General features: G+C 42.7%; 1 protein-coding gene across 1 annotated transcript in view; it reads right to left on the reverse strand.

Annotated features, from left to right (window-relative positions):
- Positions 1-16,419, reverse strand: part of faf1 (Fas (TNFRSF6) associated factor 1) — a 59,571-nt gene that overhangs the window by 35,819 nt on the left and 7,333 nt on the right. The window contains exons 4-8 of the mRNA XM_085774250.1: positions 14,929-15,197; positions 14,708-14,799; positions 14,021-14,112; positions 6,166-6,271; positions 1,126-1,212 (exon numbers count right to left, since the gene is read on the reverse strand). Of these exons, the coding sequence (XP_085630376.1) occupies positions 1,126-1,212; positions 6,166-6,271; positions 14,021-14,112; positions 14,708-14,799; positions 14,929-15,197 (646 nt within the window). The remainder of the gene's footprint in view (positions 1-1,125; positions 1,213-6,165; positions 6,272-14,020; positions 14,113-14,707; positions 14,800-14,928; positions 15,198-16,419) is intronic.

A 16,419-nucleotide genomic window follows, 5' to 3' on the forward strand; every position in this document is an offset into this window, starting at 1 on the left:
GTTCAATAAACATTAAGGTTAGTCAATGTACTACAATTCTGTCCAAATTTAATCCATTTTATTAAAGATTTTTGTTGTAATCCCCGGCTGTTTACTGATCACATACATGGATGTCTATAAAGATAATGCTAACCATGATACTGTTTGTGGTTAACGGGATTAATTGCCTGCTGTGAGATGGAATGGAACAAAATAAAGCAAACAATGTTGTGTGGTGAGAGGATACATAACCTCTTATCCTTTGCCCTTTCAAGCACATTACTGGTGCAATATATTTGCTTTCTCTGCTTGAAAGCTTTACTTTGATTCAAAAGGTATAATTACTGGTCACTGCAGTTTTTGAAGCATTGGTACTGGCTGACACATACGATAGAGTGTATCCACCAAAACTTTGTATGGTAGAAATGGTCCATTGTTTTAACCACAAATGTGAACTGCCATCTAAGACATAAATAGAATATCTGTTGTGTAGTTGCTACAGTGATGCCAGTTTTGGCATAAGACACAGATGACAACTTATGAAAAACAGAAACAAAGACATTATGAATACTCCTGACCAAACAGTAATCACATAAAAAAGGAAAACGTTAGCTAGGGGTTAACACAAGAATGTGTGCACAACAGCTCCTCAATGTTGCATGATAACCCATCCCAAACAATTAGCATGGGAACACATATGCTGTCAAAGAAGGGGTGAGACAAAAGGGGTCAGAGGTTCCTCAAGGTTCTGTATAAGGGCCGCTTCTGATCAGCTTGACTGTTTGCAGGGTGAATGGCTGGGAAGGGGGACCTCGGGACGGGAGAGGTCAGCGGGACTCAATGATGTGAGCTTTAATGTCCACAGATAGAGGACACAGGACGGGAACCATCTTTGACATCTTAATTAGCTTCAACATCTTACTTTCATGCTTCAGCATGGATGGCATGGATTACAGACACAGACTGAGAGTGTAGAACAGTTTACACTCCACTTTGCAACTCTTAAAATAATGTGATTTAATAATCCATAAATTGTGAATTTTAATCTGAAATGATTTGTAGTCATCTTTAACACCAAAATCTTGGATCAAAGAGCCAATGAGGGAAAAATCTTAATATCTGACGGTGTTTGTGTGTGCCTCTTACAGAGTCATCAGTTGCTGACGCAGGCCATCCTTCCCACTGTTGATGCCGGACTGGGATGTTGGTCAAGTCTGAAACGTTCCTCTTCACCTGCAAACAAAGAAAAGTTCAAATAATTAATGCATATTAAAAATACAGAAATCAGATTTGCACAACATCAGTTAAAAAAGAAATGTTAAAATAGGATCATAACTAGCTCAACACCAGCTCTCCACATGGAGTTTTTATTTACCATCCTGTCTGTAAAAGTAACTTCCTTAGCAGTATTATAATTGGAAAAAAAATCTTCATCAAAGTCCTCTTCATTCAGCAGAATGAGGAAAAACTAGGATGGAGGCAAAGAACTAAGGAGGAGATGAGACAAAAGGAGGGAGAAGGAGGAAAAAAATAAAAAAAACACAGCCAGTGTTATCAGCATTCTTCAGATGCCACGGCTAATGCCCAGCAACAACAGCCCCACGCTCTGAAATGAACAGTATTTCTCTTCTCCCATTCATGCGCAGTCGCTGTATCTGCATCATTTAATAACATTCCATGCTTTTAAACAGTTAGCAGCCAGCAACGCCTGTCCCACCGAGCGCCGTGTTACACCGTCCACTGGGTTGTTGGTTTAAAGCCCTAACGCCAGCCTGATGTGCGCCAGCCGAAGCTGATCAAAGCCCCGTCGGCGTCTGAGCGCTGGCGGCCGTGGATTTTAATGGATTTGTTCAGTAGAATTCTGCCATTCGGGCCCGCGGGGCTGGACACTGATGCTGAGAAAACTGCCTATTGTGCAACAAAGATCCCTCCACACACGGGTCAAATCCTGTCTTTGTAAAAAGCACTGAGGAGAGATGGATCCTTGGGCATATGCAGGGCTACTGATCATGGAGGTGGAAACTTAAAGAACGCTACAAACACAAAGTCAAAGCCAATGTCAAGCAAAGCAGGAAAGCAGCTGCAAAACACTGAACTATGATGACTGCGGGGGCAGGCTTCGCCATGGGCTCTTGCGCCTTAACACTCTAACGTTACAACAATTTGTATCTGTATATGTACTTGTGTGGGTGTCTAAGAGCACAGGCAGACATTGGCCTGCTTCAAATGCTTATATTTAAATCAGAATTTATCCCTTCATCAAGGCAACAGTACAAACTCCCTCCGAGTTATCAATCTCTCAAAGAAATGATATTTTATTTGTGCTGGGCCTGGCACAGCAAAGCAATCTGCAGTACAAACAAGCTCAGAAAAAAATAAAAGAACAATAATAAATGAGTGGCACAGTCCTTTGTCTTACTATCGTAAATCCCACATCACACTGCTCGGTGCCTATCCTTATGAAGAGAAGCTATGGCCAGGATAGCCAGCTGGGGTCAGAGCGGGTGGCCAGTGTTATTACAGAGTGTAATATCTATGTTTGACCAGCCGGACTACAGGGATTTGACTGACCGGCTGGCTGGCCGATGAATAGAGGGGAAAAGGGAGGAAAGGAGAGGCATAAACACTAGTAATGAAGAGGCAGCAGTCAGAGGTTAAAGCAGCATCAGAGAAACAACAAACTAACGCCCACCACAGAGAGAGTTAAGGTGAGAGGTGGAGGAGGAGGAGGAGGAGGAGGAGGAGAGCGGAGACAGACAGTAAAAGACACCTGGCAGAAGACAACTTGATCTCACCACAAAAAGAAAACACAGCTACACGGCAGGCTTGCCCACCTGAAACTACACCAGCAGAACCTGTCGACAGACAACGACAGTGGGCTTCTCTGGTCTTATGAAAAGTATAAAAAGCAATTATGAGAATCTAATGAAACCATATCAAAGAACAACGAGTGAGTTCTTACATCATGTTGTAACTGAACGACAGGCTGACACGGTGCCTGGCCCTCGCTCCTCCAGGTAGACTCTATGCTGTGTAGACCCACGCTCCGAAGCCGTGCATGCGATGGCAACAGCAGCAACCAGAGAGATAGCAATACTGTCTAATGCTGCCCCCTGTCTGCCACAGCAGCTATCTTATTAATAAGTTAGACTGCAACAAATTAAAACAATTTTGTTTAATCTTTGAATCCAAGGGGAACAAATGAGATCACAAATTCCTACAAAGAATAACCAACTAAAATTTAGTTTGACCTAAGACAACAGAGTGCTGTTGCAAAGTCAATATATGACAATGGACTGTGCATCCTCAGAAGCAGACAGACTGGCAGCTCATGAAACATATTGATCAACCTGACTTGACTGATAAAATGTAAAGGAAGTGTCTTTAACACAGCAGAGAAAGATATTCATCAAAACAGCACTGTTGATTTGTGTGCTGCTGTTCGTGTTGAGATGAGGCAGGGGTGTACCAGCCAGTTATACACAACATTAGCTAGACTGGCTGTGGTGCTGAGCTGCTGGCAATATGCCTCACGGCAAAATTAATGATCCAATCATTGTAAATGCCAATTGCCTGTAATCCCTGGCTGGAAGCAAATCAAAGAGAAGGAAAGGTTCCGTTAAACAGTCACAAGCTCTCTCTCGCTCTCTTTCTCTGTCTCCCCTAGGCACCAGATGCCTTTCTTTCATTCCCTTTTCGATCCAGCCTTCTTTTTCTCAGCTCTGTAGCTCTGTCTGCATTTGGTTCCTATATGTCTCCCAGCTGCGGAGCAGAGATGGGGCCCAGGCCCAGCCCCGGGGGGCAGAAGAGGAGGGAAATCCCCAGGACAACTGGTCTGGTCACGGACAGCTCAGGACACAGCAGCCATCCCTATTCTACCCTCTACTTCCCTGGCAAACATTTGCTCTCCAGCTTAGCTCAGAAGCTAGCCAGCAACTTACCCCCACACTCTTGTCTGGTAATGCCAATCACAGAGTCTACACAGCCCTGTGCTCTAGAGATGGAGAAGAAAGAAGGTAGAGAGGGGACACTGGGAGAGAAAGATGGAGAATGAAGGAATAGAAAGGGAGGGGCAAGGGCAGTTCCCTGAGAGCCACAAGGCAAAGCCAGAGCCTTTGGCAAAGACAAACAAGAAGACAGGACTCTATCCCTATTGATATGCACAAGCAGGGACCATCGGCTAGTCTTCATCTAAGACAAAAGAGAGAATGGGAAGAGAAAGGTGCTCTGTAGTGGAGTCCATATGTGACTGTGAGTGGACACAGTATGCGGAGAAAGGGGAGTCAGGCAGGCTGACTATGGTGTTACTTCTTTGTTGCGTTCTTAAGTCTCGTTATGAGAACAGAAATACACTACGCCCCTCCTGTTTGTGTCTTATTATTGTTTTTATTGCAGATTTTCTCATTCTCAACTCCTCGTCTCTCGTCTGAACATCAAGTGTTATTCCAAAGCAACATCACTGAGTTTACCCTCACCTGTGATGATTATAGTTTCACCTGTAGATTAACACACAGGCTAGGCTACCAAACCACCTGAACCAGACCCTAAATGGTGAATACACATGCTTTAATGATATATTATTTCCTAACCCATTACAGTAATAAAGAAGGAAAGAAGCCTGTTCCCTAGCCAAAGAGTAAATATATAAAGAGCATGGCCAACATGGGGCAAACAGAGTCCAGATCTTTGCAGGTTAAAGTTCTGGGCCTCATTTTCACTGCAGGGGGCCTTGAGATGCCTAAAGACAAGCATGCGTAAGGAAAAGACCACGGCATGGAGGCCTGTTTAAGCCCACATTGTCCCCTCTCTATCCCCTATGGCCTCTTACAGCACCCCCACCAAGCCAACAGTCCTTTGCCTCCTTTCTGTGTCCATGGTTCCACCCTCCCACACCACAGGAACCCCTCCCCAGTGTTTGTAATCCCAGCAGAAACACTTAAGGTTCACAGTGGGTGCTCATCAAAACCATCTGCCTGAGAAGAGAGTGAGAGAGAAAGAGAGAGATGACGGAGGGAGGAGAAAAAGTTAAGAGTGAGGGAGGAGAGGCAGAAAACCAGGGAGGCAAACCGCCTCCTCCAGTTCAGATCTTGGATGTACTAATCTGTTCAATTAGCACCATTACAAGCCCGGCTAGTAGCCTCATTATTATTAGTGTAATCTTCACCTACACTGCCAAGAGAAGAACAGCACCTTTTACTTGGATCTTACTCATCAATCAAAGGAATGGAAAAACTAAAGACTGATATTTCCAATCCATACATAATATTTGGAGCTAATGGTGACTACTTAATTTACATGTGAGCTAAAATCATGAGTGGCTCTTAGCTCTCTCCTAGCTGATCAGTCTTTAGGGAGCTGACTTCCTCTCACCTGTGACAGCAGGCTACCTGCTGTGAATAATATATGACACCTGCTCAGGTCTCCCTCTGCAAAGTGCAGGGGTGGGGGGAGTACAGCAGGATCGTACAGGCCGGTAACACCCATATGTGTGTGTGTGTGTGTGTGTGTGTGTGTGTGTGTGTGTGTGTGTGTGTGTGTGTGTGTGTGTGTGTGTGTGTGTAGGGGAGTGCTCACATGAGCCCAAACATACAGACATGCCTACTCATCTACATAGGCAAGCAAGCACACATATATTTTCCTGCTCTTCGGCCTTTAATCCATTTGCAGCTTTGATAGTAATACCTGAAGGACAGAGGGGTGTATTGCCTTCACACTGGCTCCAGTATGAGTAACTATAAATGTTTCATAGGTTGCCAAATCTACTGTTTAGTTTCAGATGAAGAAAAAGAGTGGACTCTGTCTCTTTCCATTGCTCCCGCATGCCTAGATCAAACAATGTTCAGTCATTTAAACCGGCTCCTGGACTGCTGAGAGAGAGGGAGAAAGACGCAGTGTAGGAGGAGTGGGGAAGAAAAAGAAGGGGTTATACAGCTGTGAGAGTAATTATGTGCTCGGAAATGTGATCATTTGTGATGAATAATGAATCGATGGCTGAGATAGACTAGCAATGTTTGGCAAATGGACTGAAAGCTGTGTTACGGGAAACCAGAATCAGGTACGATAATATTAGGTATGTGAGAGTCTGTGGGTGAGTTACTGAAGGCCGTTTGTGTGCGTCTGTGGATATGAAATGACTTTGTGATGTCCTGCATAGTCTGTGTGTCTGAGTGCAGTCTGGCGTCATACCTCCTGTATGGTTCTGGAGCCGGGGAAGTTGAGGCTGTAGTCCCTCTGGGCCTCGCGGTGACTGATGACCAGCAGGAAGTTCTGGTTTAATGACTCTTGAAGACCACTGAATGAGAAGGGAGAAATTAAAATAGCATGAAACAAGAACAAAGCCAATATAATTAATCAAAAACGAGAGTGATGGGAAGAAGAAAAAAAAAAAAACTTAAAGAAGGGAGGCAGAATAATGAACCAACAAGAAGAAAGAACGGGTGGGAGTGGGGGGGTGGGGCAAGAAAAACAAACATTATCACTAAGAGCGACTGAGTCAAGTAAAGGGCAAGCTGAAACTTGTCAACTAGTGGCAGCCTGCTGGGAGGTGGGTGCCTCCTCATGGGGCTAGTTGCCCACTTCACTGGTTGTGTCTTAACAAGCCTGGCCGAAGCTTCGCTCAGCACAGCAGGCGACCACAGCTATGACCACCTGCACAGGAACAGCATGGAGTCCATCAGTCGGCTTTAGTGCTAATAAATAAATATTTAGCTGTGACATACCATACAGCTGTAGCACTGGATAACGGCGGCTACATGGTTCACTGGGGTTATTGACCTTCACCTCACTTACTTTGTCTGTCAGATTTCTGTCATTTATTTTAGGGAAACAGTGGCAAGTCCTCACCAGTTTTCAGTTGTTTGGTTCTTGACTGCACAATACAGCAAATCATGGACCAGCACTTTATCTACTTTCATCCTCCAGCCAAAGACGCAATAATTAAGATTCATTATTGTGCCTCATGATACACTACCTCTTCAGCAGATGCTGCTGGATTACTGTTGTATTTAGCTACTTCACAGCCCCTGTCTGTCCTCTCTAACCGACATAATGATTATAATTGTATAGTCATTATAGTTGTGCTAAAGACCTGTTGATGATACATGCTCTTAAACTAGGCCTTTTAACATGGTGAAAGATTTTTGGGCTTGAGTTGAAATGGATATAACTACCATGTGCAATCCAAATGATTTGAACACTGACACTTATCACAAATGTATTAAAGACACCAATACAGCCAACATGACACACAACACCACATCTCTCACCCTCAACTAAAATAAACTACTTAGAAATCCACAAATGGGTGTCATCAATCACAACAATCTGTTGAAATTGAAATAATTCAACTTTTTTACTAAAATTATGAGAAACATAGAACACTAGTGGGCCAAAAAAAAAAGAAAGACACAACGTCTGGTCTGAGATGTCTACTGTACTGTGAGCAGAGACGTGGCAGGAGGGACATGACCTGTCAACGAAGCCTAAAGGGCATAGTTTCTGGACTGGCGTCGTAGTCACGCGGTAGCTTGTGAGTGATGCAAACGTAGACACTTTGTGCGCTTCACGTAGAGAGAAGGCGGTGGGGGAATCAACTTTTGGAAGCTTCATTTACAATAAGCTGTGAGGTTAAGTAGCGTTTTGAGCAAACGCTGGGTCTGTGAGGCTGAATATCAATAGGAGGCTTAAGGGCCGAAGCAGCCACTTAATCAGGGCTCAGAACCCAAGGAGAGGAGGAAGAGTTGAGAGAAAGAGGGATGGGGGAATTAATATGTAGCGCACACATTAATTATGCAATCACACCCTTAATCTGTGCAGATCTGGACGAGCTTATGTTAACAGAAGCTCAAATTTACTGTAATGACAGCATATTTACATTGACTAAAACTGCGAAATCAATATGTAAATGTAATGTTTGTTGTAGCTAACTGGGGAAGATTGGAAATGTGTGGAGTGGGAAGGATGGATGCATATGTAATAGGGCTGAGCAGAAGGATGAGAGAGATGTGTGTGCATGTGTGAGAGAGCAAGAGAGAGAGAGAAGAGAAATGGAAGGGGTAGGGACACATAAATAAGGATCTAGCTAATATCATGATTATGTTTGGACACAGTCCCGAGCTACTGCTGGCAGGCAGCTAGACCCCTAAATAGACAGAGATAGAGGGTAAACTGTGTGGAAGTGTTACTCTGTCCTTCCAAGCAAAGAAGGAACATCTTATCAGTCATTTACGGCAGACCGACGAGCCATTTGGGGCGTGTGTGCAAGAGTTCTGTTCAAGATTTACTCTGAAAAATCACATCACTTATTGCGCTCTATAGTACAAATATAGCAACTCAAAATATCAAATGCATTCAGAAGGAGGAAAAAAATGCCATTCATAGTGAGTCATTCCCTCATCATTTCCCATCTGTCTGAAGAGGCCTGCTGGTTCATAAATAAACAAAACGCCCATGTTTCAAGTCTAATATCCCCTTTGTCTGGACTGCTTTCACTACTGATGCTGTCAAAGCTGCTGTCTTCTGATAAAAGCAGGGCCCTCAAGCAGTACAGGGTTGAAATGTGGATGTCTCAGTGTTTGCTTCTGCCTTCAGAGGTCTCCTTCTCACTCAACACACACACTCTGTGACACTGAGGTCGGCCTGCAACATCTCAGGAGGTACTTGACATGGCATAAGGGTGCTGGGAGGAAAATGTCATTTAACTTTATGGACAGAGAAAATGGAGCATTTTGCAGGGGAGAAGAGCAGGCTAAACAGATTGGTTTCATTCTGAGGTAAGCCCGTCGCCTAAGCTGTGAGTCCCTGCGGCACAGAGCAGACTCTAGACCTTATTAAACTAGCACTGCCAGACACAGAGGCGCACGCGCGCACACACAATTTGACATGTGCATGTAAAATACAAATACCCATACACACACACCATCACATACACTTTCTCCCCAACGTCTCTAATGCATGTTTTCAGCTGCTAAGAGACACACTTGAAGGGCAATTTTTAGATTAAGTTTAAGATTTAGTTCATCTCAGTTTCATCTCATTTCAACTCTTAAAACACACCGACCAGGACAGAACACACTGACTGCTCATCTTATATGTGATGCCTAAAGAGGAGGTCATGATGAAGCACACACGCAGCTTACCTCCTCCACATTTTGCATCCACAACAAAGCAGGAGGATGCGAAATCGCTCTGGCTCTGCTCGGTTTTGGTCTGCCATCTTGTCCCAGAGTAAATCAGCATGCTAACCGTTAGATGCTTCCCATCAGGGCTGTTTTAGCTAACCGGTTAGCTATCTCCCTGAAGCATCTGTGTATCTGCTATTGGATAGCTGACACACAGAGGGGGAGGTGGAGGAGCAGTAGGCCGCAACAAAAAAAAAACATGCACACAAACACAAAACCTAATGAATCATTTTTGCAAATGGAATTTCTTTTCAGAGTTCAAATTAAAATAACCTTTCGTTGGCAAACACGCTTGCTGCTGAGAGCTGAAGTGGAGAAATAAGCGAGGAAGGAAACAGGTTCCATTAAAATATTCATCAGGTCTTCATCATTTATGCAAAAGATTAGCTCCTCCTCAACACCCTCTTGTATTCACAGACAGTCATCAGCATAGCCACAGAGAGAAACCCTCTTCAGACCGGGCATTAACACAGCAGTACTAACTGCACATCACATCACACCACTAACTAAATGACTACCTGGATCGGTGCTAAAAGGAAAATCTCCTAAAGGCTCAAGATTTATTTCTAATCAAACATGACAACTAAGATAGGTTTACTCAGCGGGATCATAATAACGGTGCAGCACTATTTAATCAGTCAGTTTGGTTTAGGTGTGTGTGCTGCAAAAGCCAAGCTCTACAAAGTAATTGCCAGGGTTATTACCATTTGCATTTTTACTCAGCAACAAATTGAAGCAAATCAGCACAGCAAAATTAAATTTAGGTGGATAACTGTCTTTTCAGACTGAAACTATAGACTAGCTAGCAAATACAGTTTAGGACTTAGTGATCCTAATTCAAAATATATAATTTACGATTACCTTGAATAAAATTGAATAAAACAAATAATGGAAGTAAGTAAACACCCCAAGTAAATACAAATTTCCTGCCATATAATGTTAATCTTGGTGTCATAACACTGAATTACAGTCAAGTTTCTACAATAGAGTTTCACCCTTATAAATTAAATGTATACCCCTATAACATTACACTGCTAGAAGTGTAGATTATGTAAAAATTAATAATAATGACTCATAAAGCACTATTATGACATAAAGCTGGATAGTGACAGATGGAGTGACTACAGTTGAAATTCACAATTCTAATGATCAAAGCAAACCTGATGTAAAGTAATGAAGAAGAGACAACAGCTGGAGACAGGGTGTCAACTTGAGCAATAGTGAGAGTGGGAAAGGTCACCATACTCGAATAACGAATGAAATGAAAAGTTAAATAACGGTGGTTTGTAGGAGGAGGCCTTTGATTTCTAAAGTGGACATAGGTAGGCCTACCAGATCATTCATTTCACTGAAACACTAGTACCTTTAGTTGCCATTGTGGGTATAATATGTACGTCACGGTTTATTTTAGTATTCATTTTAAATCACTGGTTATAACTTATCAGGCCGTTCATGGACGAGCCCCCACTTACATTGCTGAACTTCTGATAACACAACACACACCACACCTAGACCCGCTTCGTTCCTCAAACCAAGGCCTACTTGCTGTCCCCCGCACAAGGCTTATAACCAAGGGTGACAGCCAGGCTTTTCAATCAGTGGCCCCGAGGCTTTGGAATGCTCTGCCTCCTCAGCTGAGAGCTGCTTCCTCCATTTTATCATTTAAAAAACAGCTAAAGACACAACTGTACTGTACTGGGTGTATGTTGTGTTTTTATGTCAGTGTGTGAAGCCCACTGAAACAAATTCCAATCAACAATGTTGTTGACATGGCAATAAAGTATTGAAACTTGAAAGTATTGAAACTTGAAACTGTTTACTCTGGCATTTTATTAATTTCTTGCAACTGTTTTTATAGCTGGTTGATTTGTGTCTGTCAATGTGTCATTGAATTTTGGCTATTCTTGCACTTTTATTTATTTATTTATTTATTTATTTGGTTCATTTCGGGCATGTCAATTAGTCATCATCATCACACATCATCTCAATCCAATTAATACAATACACATGACCGAAAGGGAAAGCGGGAGAAGCAAAAGCTTATCTAGTCCCGCCCCCAATACTCACATATTCATTTTTTCTGCATGTTACTACTTTACTTTGTAAAGCACCTTGAGAAACGTGCTATATAAATAAACTTTCTTCTTGTTCTTCTTCATATTATAAAAGCCTAGGTTGAGGCCATGACTGGACCTGATTTCTGTCTACAACAGCAAACCTGCACACACTGCTCACAGTAAACTACACGTGCTGTGAATATATGGTGTGACTGCAGATTATTTTTACTGCAGGCTAACAGCTCGTCTGCTCCCACTACAGGGAACTTGCTTGCCCCCTCCCTACCCCCACCCCCCACCCAATATTCTGTGATCTTTCACCTAACCTCTCCCAGTATGACAGCAGGATCACCATGCACACACATTTATATACAAATGCATGTGCATATACACTGGAGCCCACCCACTCCATTCAGCCCCAACTGTCCTCCACCAAAATAGCTGACACAGACTAATGAGCTCCTGACACCCGAAATGATATCGATAACACTTGGAGAAATGGCAACGGTGCTGCTAAAAAGACACAGCAGTAAGTGGCGGAGTGAGAAGATGGGGAAAAAAAGAGGAGAGGCAGAGAGGAGAGAGTGAGGGAGGGAAGACTGGGGAGATGAGGAGGGCCATTAGCTGCCAACACAATATAACTACCACTTAGCCTAACTAACAGACAAAGCGGCAAACTGCCAAATGACTTTTGGGGAGGGCTACAGTGCAATTTTTATTTTGAATCCACTGTCAACAAACAGACTTGGGCCATTATATGTGAGATTATAAACATCTCTCCATAATCAAGGCCATGTAGCTGTGAGAAGTAACACTGAAAACTGTCATAAGATCCCATTAGACCATCCTATCTTGTTTCCAGAGACATACAGTTTAGTTATTGTTTTTTTAATTAGGCAATTTATAAATCTTAGACTGAAAAATGTGCCATAGTGCACTTCATAACTTCATAAAAGAAACGATTAAAACATATTTTAATTGACATTTTGAGGGTTTAGGCTATCTTTTTAATAATAATATTGCTAACAACACCTACAACTACTTGCAAAGAAAAAAAGATCAAGGTCTTTAAAGTCCCCCTGATGTTTACATTTTAAAAGGATGATGATATTGGTAATATTTTGCTGGGAGAGAAGGCCTGAGTCTCTAGGTTAGCCTATTGTCTTTAACGTAAACTGTATTTTAAACAACAGATTGTAAATGTCTTAAAGCGTTCATTTTAAACAATGTTTGTTAATATTTAAATACATTATTCAAATGTTTAACAGCATTGCTTGTGGTTAAAGCAATGCCCATAGTCATTACTGTCATCAGATTGACGCTGTTTAATGATGGGCAGCATAGGCTTCTAAAAATATGAGAAATTCCCTTAATAGTTACATGGGTGGCACAGTACATCCTCATCTTCCTCATTTGGCCTATGTCTGGAATCCACACAGATACCCTGCACACACACACACACACACACACACACACACACTAGCACAACAATCCCAAGCTTCCAGCCATAACATACATGCAAGAAGCTAGTGTAATAACCAAAAGTATAAGAATACCCATAAGTACAGAACCTCACATGTATTTTTTTTCTCCAATTCAAAGTCAAATGCCCCTCAAATTAAAACTACAACAGATTCCTATTCACTCAACAATAAGCAGGTGAAATGGCAGGAGAAATATGACTTCTTTGGATGATGTTTACCTGACACTGATGAAAGGACAATCACACCTTCAGCTGCCACCTGTGATTGTATTACTGCGATGACTCGACACTGAGCTGCCTGACATTTCACAAGGAAAGGTTGCTAATACTGCCACGCATTCACTGAGACGAACACAAAAACCTCTGTATGGTGAACATTGGCTTAATTAACCTTTCTCAATAAATCTCTGTTGTCACAGGGTGTCATCACTAATGTGACGGACCGATGAGGTTGGAAAAAAAAGGAACTAATTATAGATATGGATTGCACATATCATATACACACTAAAATAATAATAATAAAAGGCAAAACAACCCCCAGCAGGTAACAATGTCAGGTTTACAGACACAAATATGGGAAAGTGAATTATTGTTTACAAAATAAACAGAGACAGCAGCAGTAGACCCTCCACTCAAAATGTCACAAAGGATGTGAGAAAATGAATGTGCAGCGGCAGGTCAAATGTCTCAAAACACACTGATGAAAAAATTATTTTCTGGCTGGATTCTGTCCTCAAATTCTTTCTTCTTAACTGGATATAGACCGCCACCTGGTGTTCACTAACACACACTGCACTCATGTCAGGACCAGTTGTATTTCACAGTGTGTGTGTGTGTGTGTGTGTGTGCGCACAAGGATGTGGAAAAGATGAGAATCTACGATGAGATTTAAAGGGACAACGACGAGTTTTGGAAAAGCGAAGCGTTTTCACACTACATTTATGAGCCTCCGCGCGCACCGTAAAATTCTTTGACCGGCGCAAGACAGACTCATGTTTTCATTCATCAATAATTAAAGTCAGAGGTTCAAAGAGGTTCAGTTACCGTCGTAGTTCCGACCATAAACGGCGATTCAGCTGCGTTACGCCACAAAACCGAAAGTAAGGAAACGCTGGTCGGCTAGACCAGCATTTCCGCCACCACTAATAATAACAAAATAACGATAGAGACAGAACGATATATTTATCGAAAATGGGCCCATTAACAAGTGTGGGTAGCGGAGATTCATCCACATTAACGTGAGACTTTTTTATAACCGAATAGGAACTCCTCGTTGTCCCTTTAACAGATAAAGAAGAGTGAGAAAGTGCTGGACTGAATACCTGTTTTTGCTGGTGCTGGCAGTAGCGGCGATGTCTGGGGTCAGGACATACAGGCTGTTGTTCTTGGGCAGGTGTAAACTTCTCAGTGGCGTCTGATCACACACACAAACACACAATTACCCACAAGATTTGTTGAGGATGCCCTACATCTGAATGGATATTTGTCCCGCTCTAAAAACTTCTGCACCTCTTTTAGAGAGCTTCTTACTCTGACATGGTTGAAATTGGAAATATTGTGTTTGGGGAACATCAAGTATATTTTGCAGGACAGGTAGGTGGTCTTTGTGCAGCTTGGCAAACTGTACAAAGACATGGGGTGAATTCTGTCTGGCCTCTTAATGTTTAATATGAAAACCCACTTATAGGATGTTTTAGGAAAAAAACAATGTAAAAGTATAAATTTATCTGATACAGAAAATAATTCTAGATCTGCAGAATAGCAATAAGTCCAATAATAATAATATAATAAGTATTATATAGTAACTATACACAAGCAGGACAGGGCAGGGACTGGATATGTTCTGTATGGTGTAAATGTTAGGAAACAGGATGGAACTAATCAATTTAGATAAAGACACGGAGTACAGTGTGAATTTACAAAGAGAAAAAGGACAGAGGATTTCACACACACCTCCAGTGTTGTCTTTTTACATTTGTGAAAAACATGTTTAAGGTCTATGAACTCACACTATCAGATACATCTCCACTCTTCCATCCCTTCAGCTGCATTTTGGACACTGGGACTCCAAGCTCTGTCTCAAGGATTTGTTTGATTTCTCCTGTAAATAAAAGTTGTGCAGAGGAAACGTTATTTTTACTCCTAACATTGCGCACTAAAAGTGTTATCATGATGAGTATTATTACACAGTATGTATATCAATGTGTGTGTGTGTGTTTGCGGTGCTCACCGACTGTGCTGCCTTCCTCCAGCACCAGCTCTACGGACCGCTGCCGGTACTCCACCCTGAAGTTGAGCATTCGGGGCTGACGCTCTACGATGTGTCGGGAGGTGGCGTTGACGGGACAAAAAGCTGAAGTCGAGGATGATGGAGGAGAGGAGGATGAAGACGAAGAGGAGGCGGGAGGAGCCGAACTTCCTGCTACTGCTGCGTCGGCTGCTTCTGATTGGCTGGGAGGTCCGTACATGCTGGCCTGGCTGGCTTCGCTGGAGAAGTTACTGTACAGAAATAAAAAAAAGTTGACTTATGGCTTGGAGGGCTGAGTATGCATACTTTATACAACAACTTAAACATTTCAACAAACGCCCTCCCTCCCTTAGAATATCTCCGATCTTACATTCTCTCTATCCGCTTACTCAGTGTATGACCCACGTTTCACACTACACAGTAAATAATGTCTTTTTACTCTTGACCACGAACAAAGTGTGCCCTTTGTTCAGTGAAGTGTAAGCAGCAACTGTCTTGCAAGAACTGGGTGCCAGACTAAGGCTTTTAACAAAGGCTGTATTTTATTTGGCCCACCACATTGGAGAGGCCACTGTCCTGAGGCGTAGGTCGACTGTCAAGAAACAAAACCTCCACATACAGACTGGGCCAACAGGGTGGAGGGGGGAGGGGGGATTAACCAAACCAAATGGTAGCACATTGTAACTGTCTCCTCCACCAACCACTTCAGCAACAAACACACTTTAGTGACCCACAAATGATGTGATCCAAGTATTTCCTATAATTATAACCGCATTCCTAGCATACGAGTGAAATAATGCTACAATGTACATGCAAATATTTTGACTTTTTAAGGACATGCCAGAGGCTAATCGGCATAAATTAAAAGCACCACTGAGGTGAGGTAGAGTAGCAGGTACAACCATGTCACAGATGAGAAGTATTGTGAAGAGACAGGGAGAAAGGCATAATAATCAAATGAGGCAGCAGAAGTGGTGGTAGATTTTAGTAGCAAGGAAAAAGCACGAGCGACCCAGCCAAGAGTATTCTTACATTTCTCAAGGAAAAGCGATCCTGAGTGCACTTTCACCTAAACTTGGCACAGCAAGACTGAAGGCCGTTAAATTGTCCGTTGTTGCTGTAGGGCAGCATAGGTCTAGCTCCATGCTGCCCTACATCTAGATGGCGCTGTTCTCCTGTGCAGTTCAGGATGTGTTCTTAGCAGACAAAGCTGCTGCTGAGCCCGATGCCTTTGGACAGAGTGTCTAAGCATGAGGCTGTGGCCAACAGAATATTTTTCTCCTACCAGATAATATATTTAGGGCCCAGGGGATTTTGATTTCTGTGCTGCTTTTAATTTCCAACCTTCCTAGGAGGACACAAGGGAGGACGGAAATGCATTTTAGACAAGAGCATTGGCGTAGCCTCCAACTGGCCCCAGCTCAGGTCACGTCATCAGGGTCTGTTTACTGGGCAACACCAGCCTACTCATAC

The sequence above is a fragment of the Trachurus japonicus genome, chromosome 4 (genome assembly GCF_045865225.1).
Source record: "Trachurus japonicus isolate A0001 chromosome 4, Traja_1.0".
In the NCBI taxonomy this organism is placed as follows: Eukaryota; Metazoa; Chordata; class Actinopteri; order Carangiformes; family Carangidae; genus Trachurus; species Trachurus japonicus.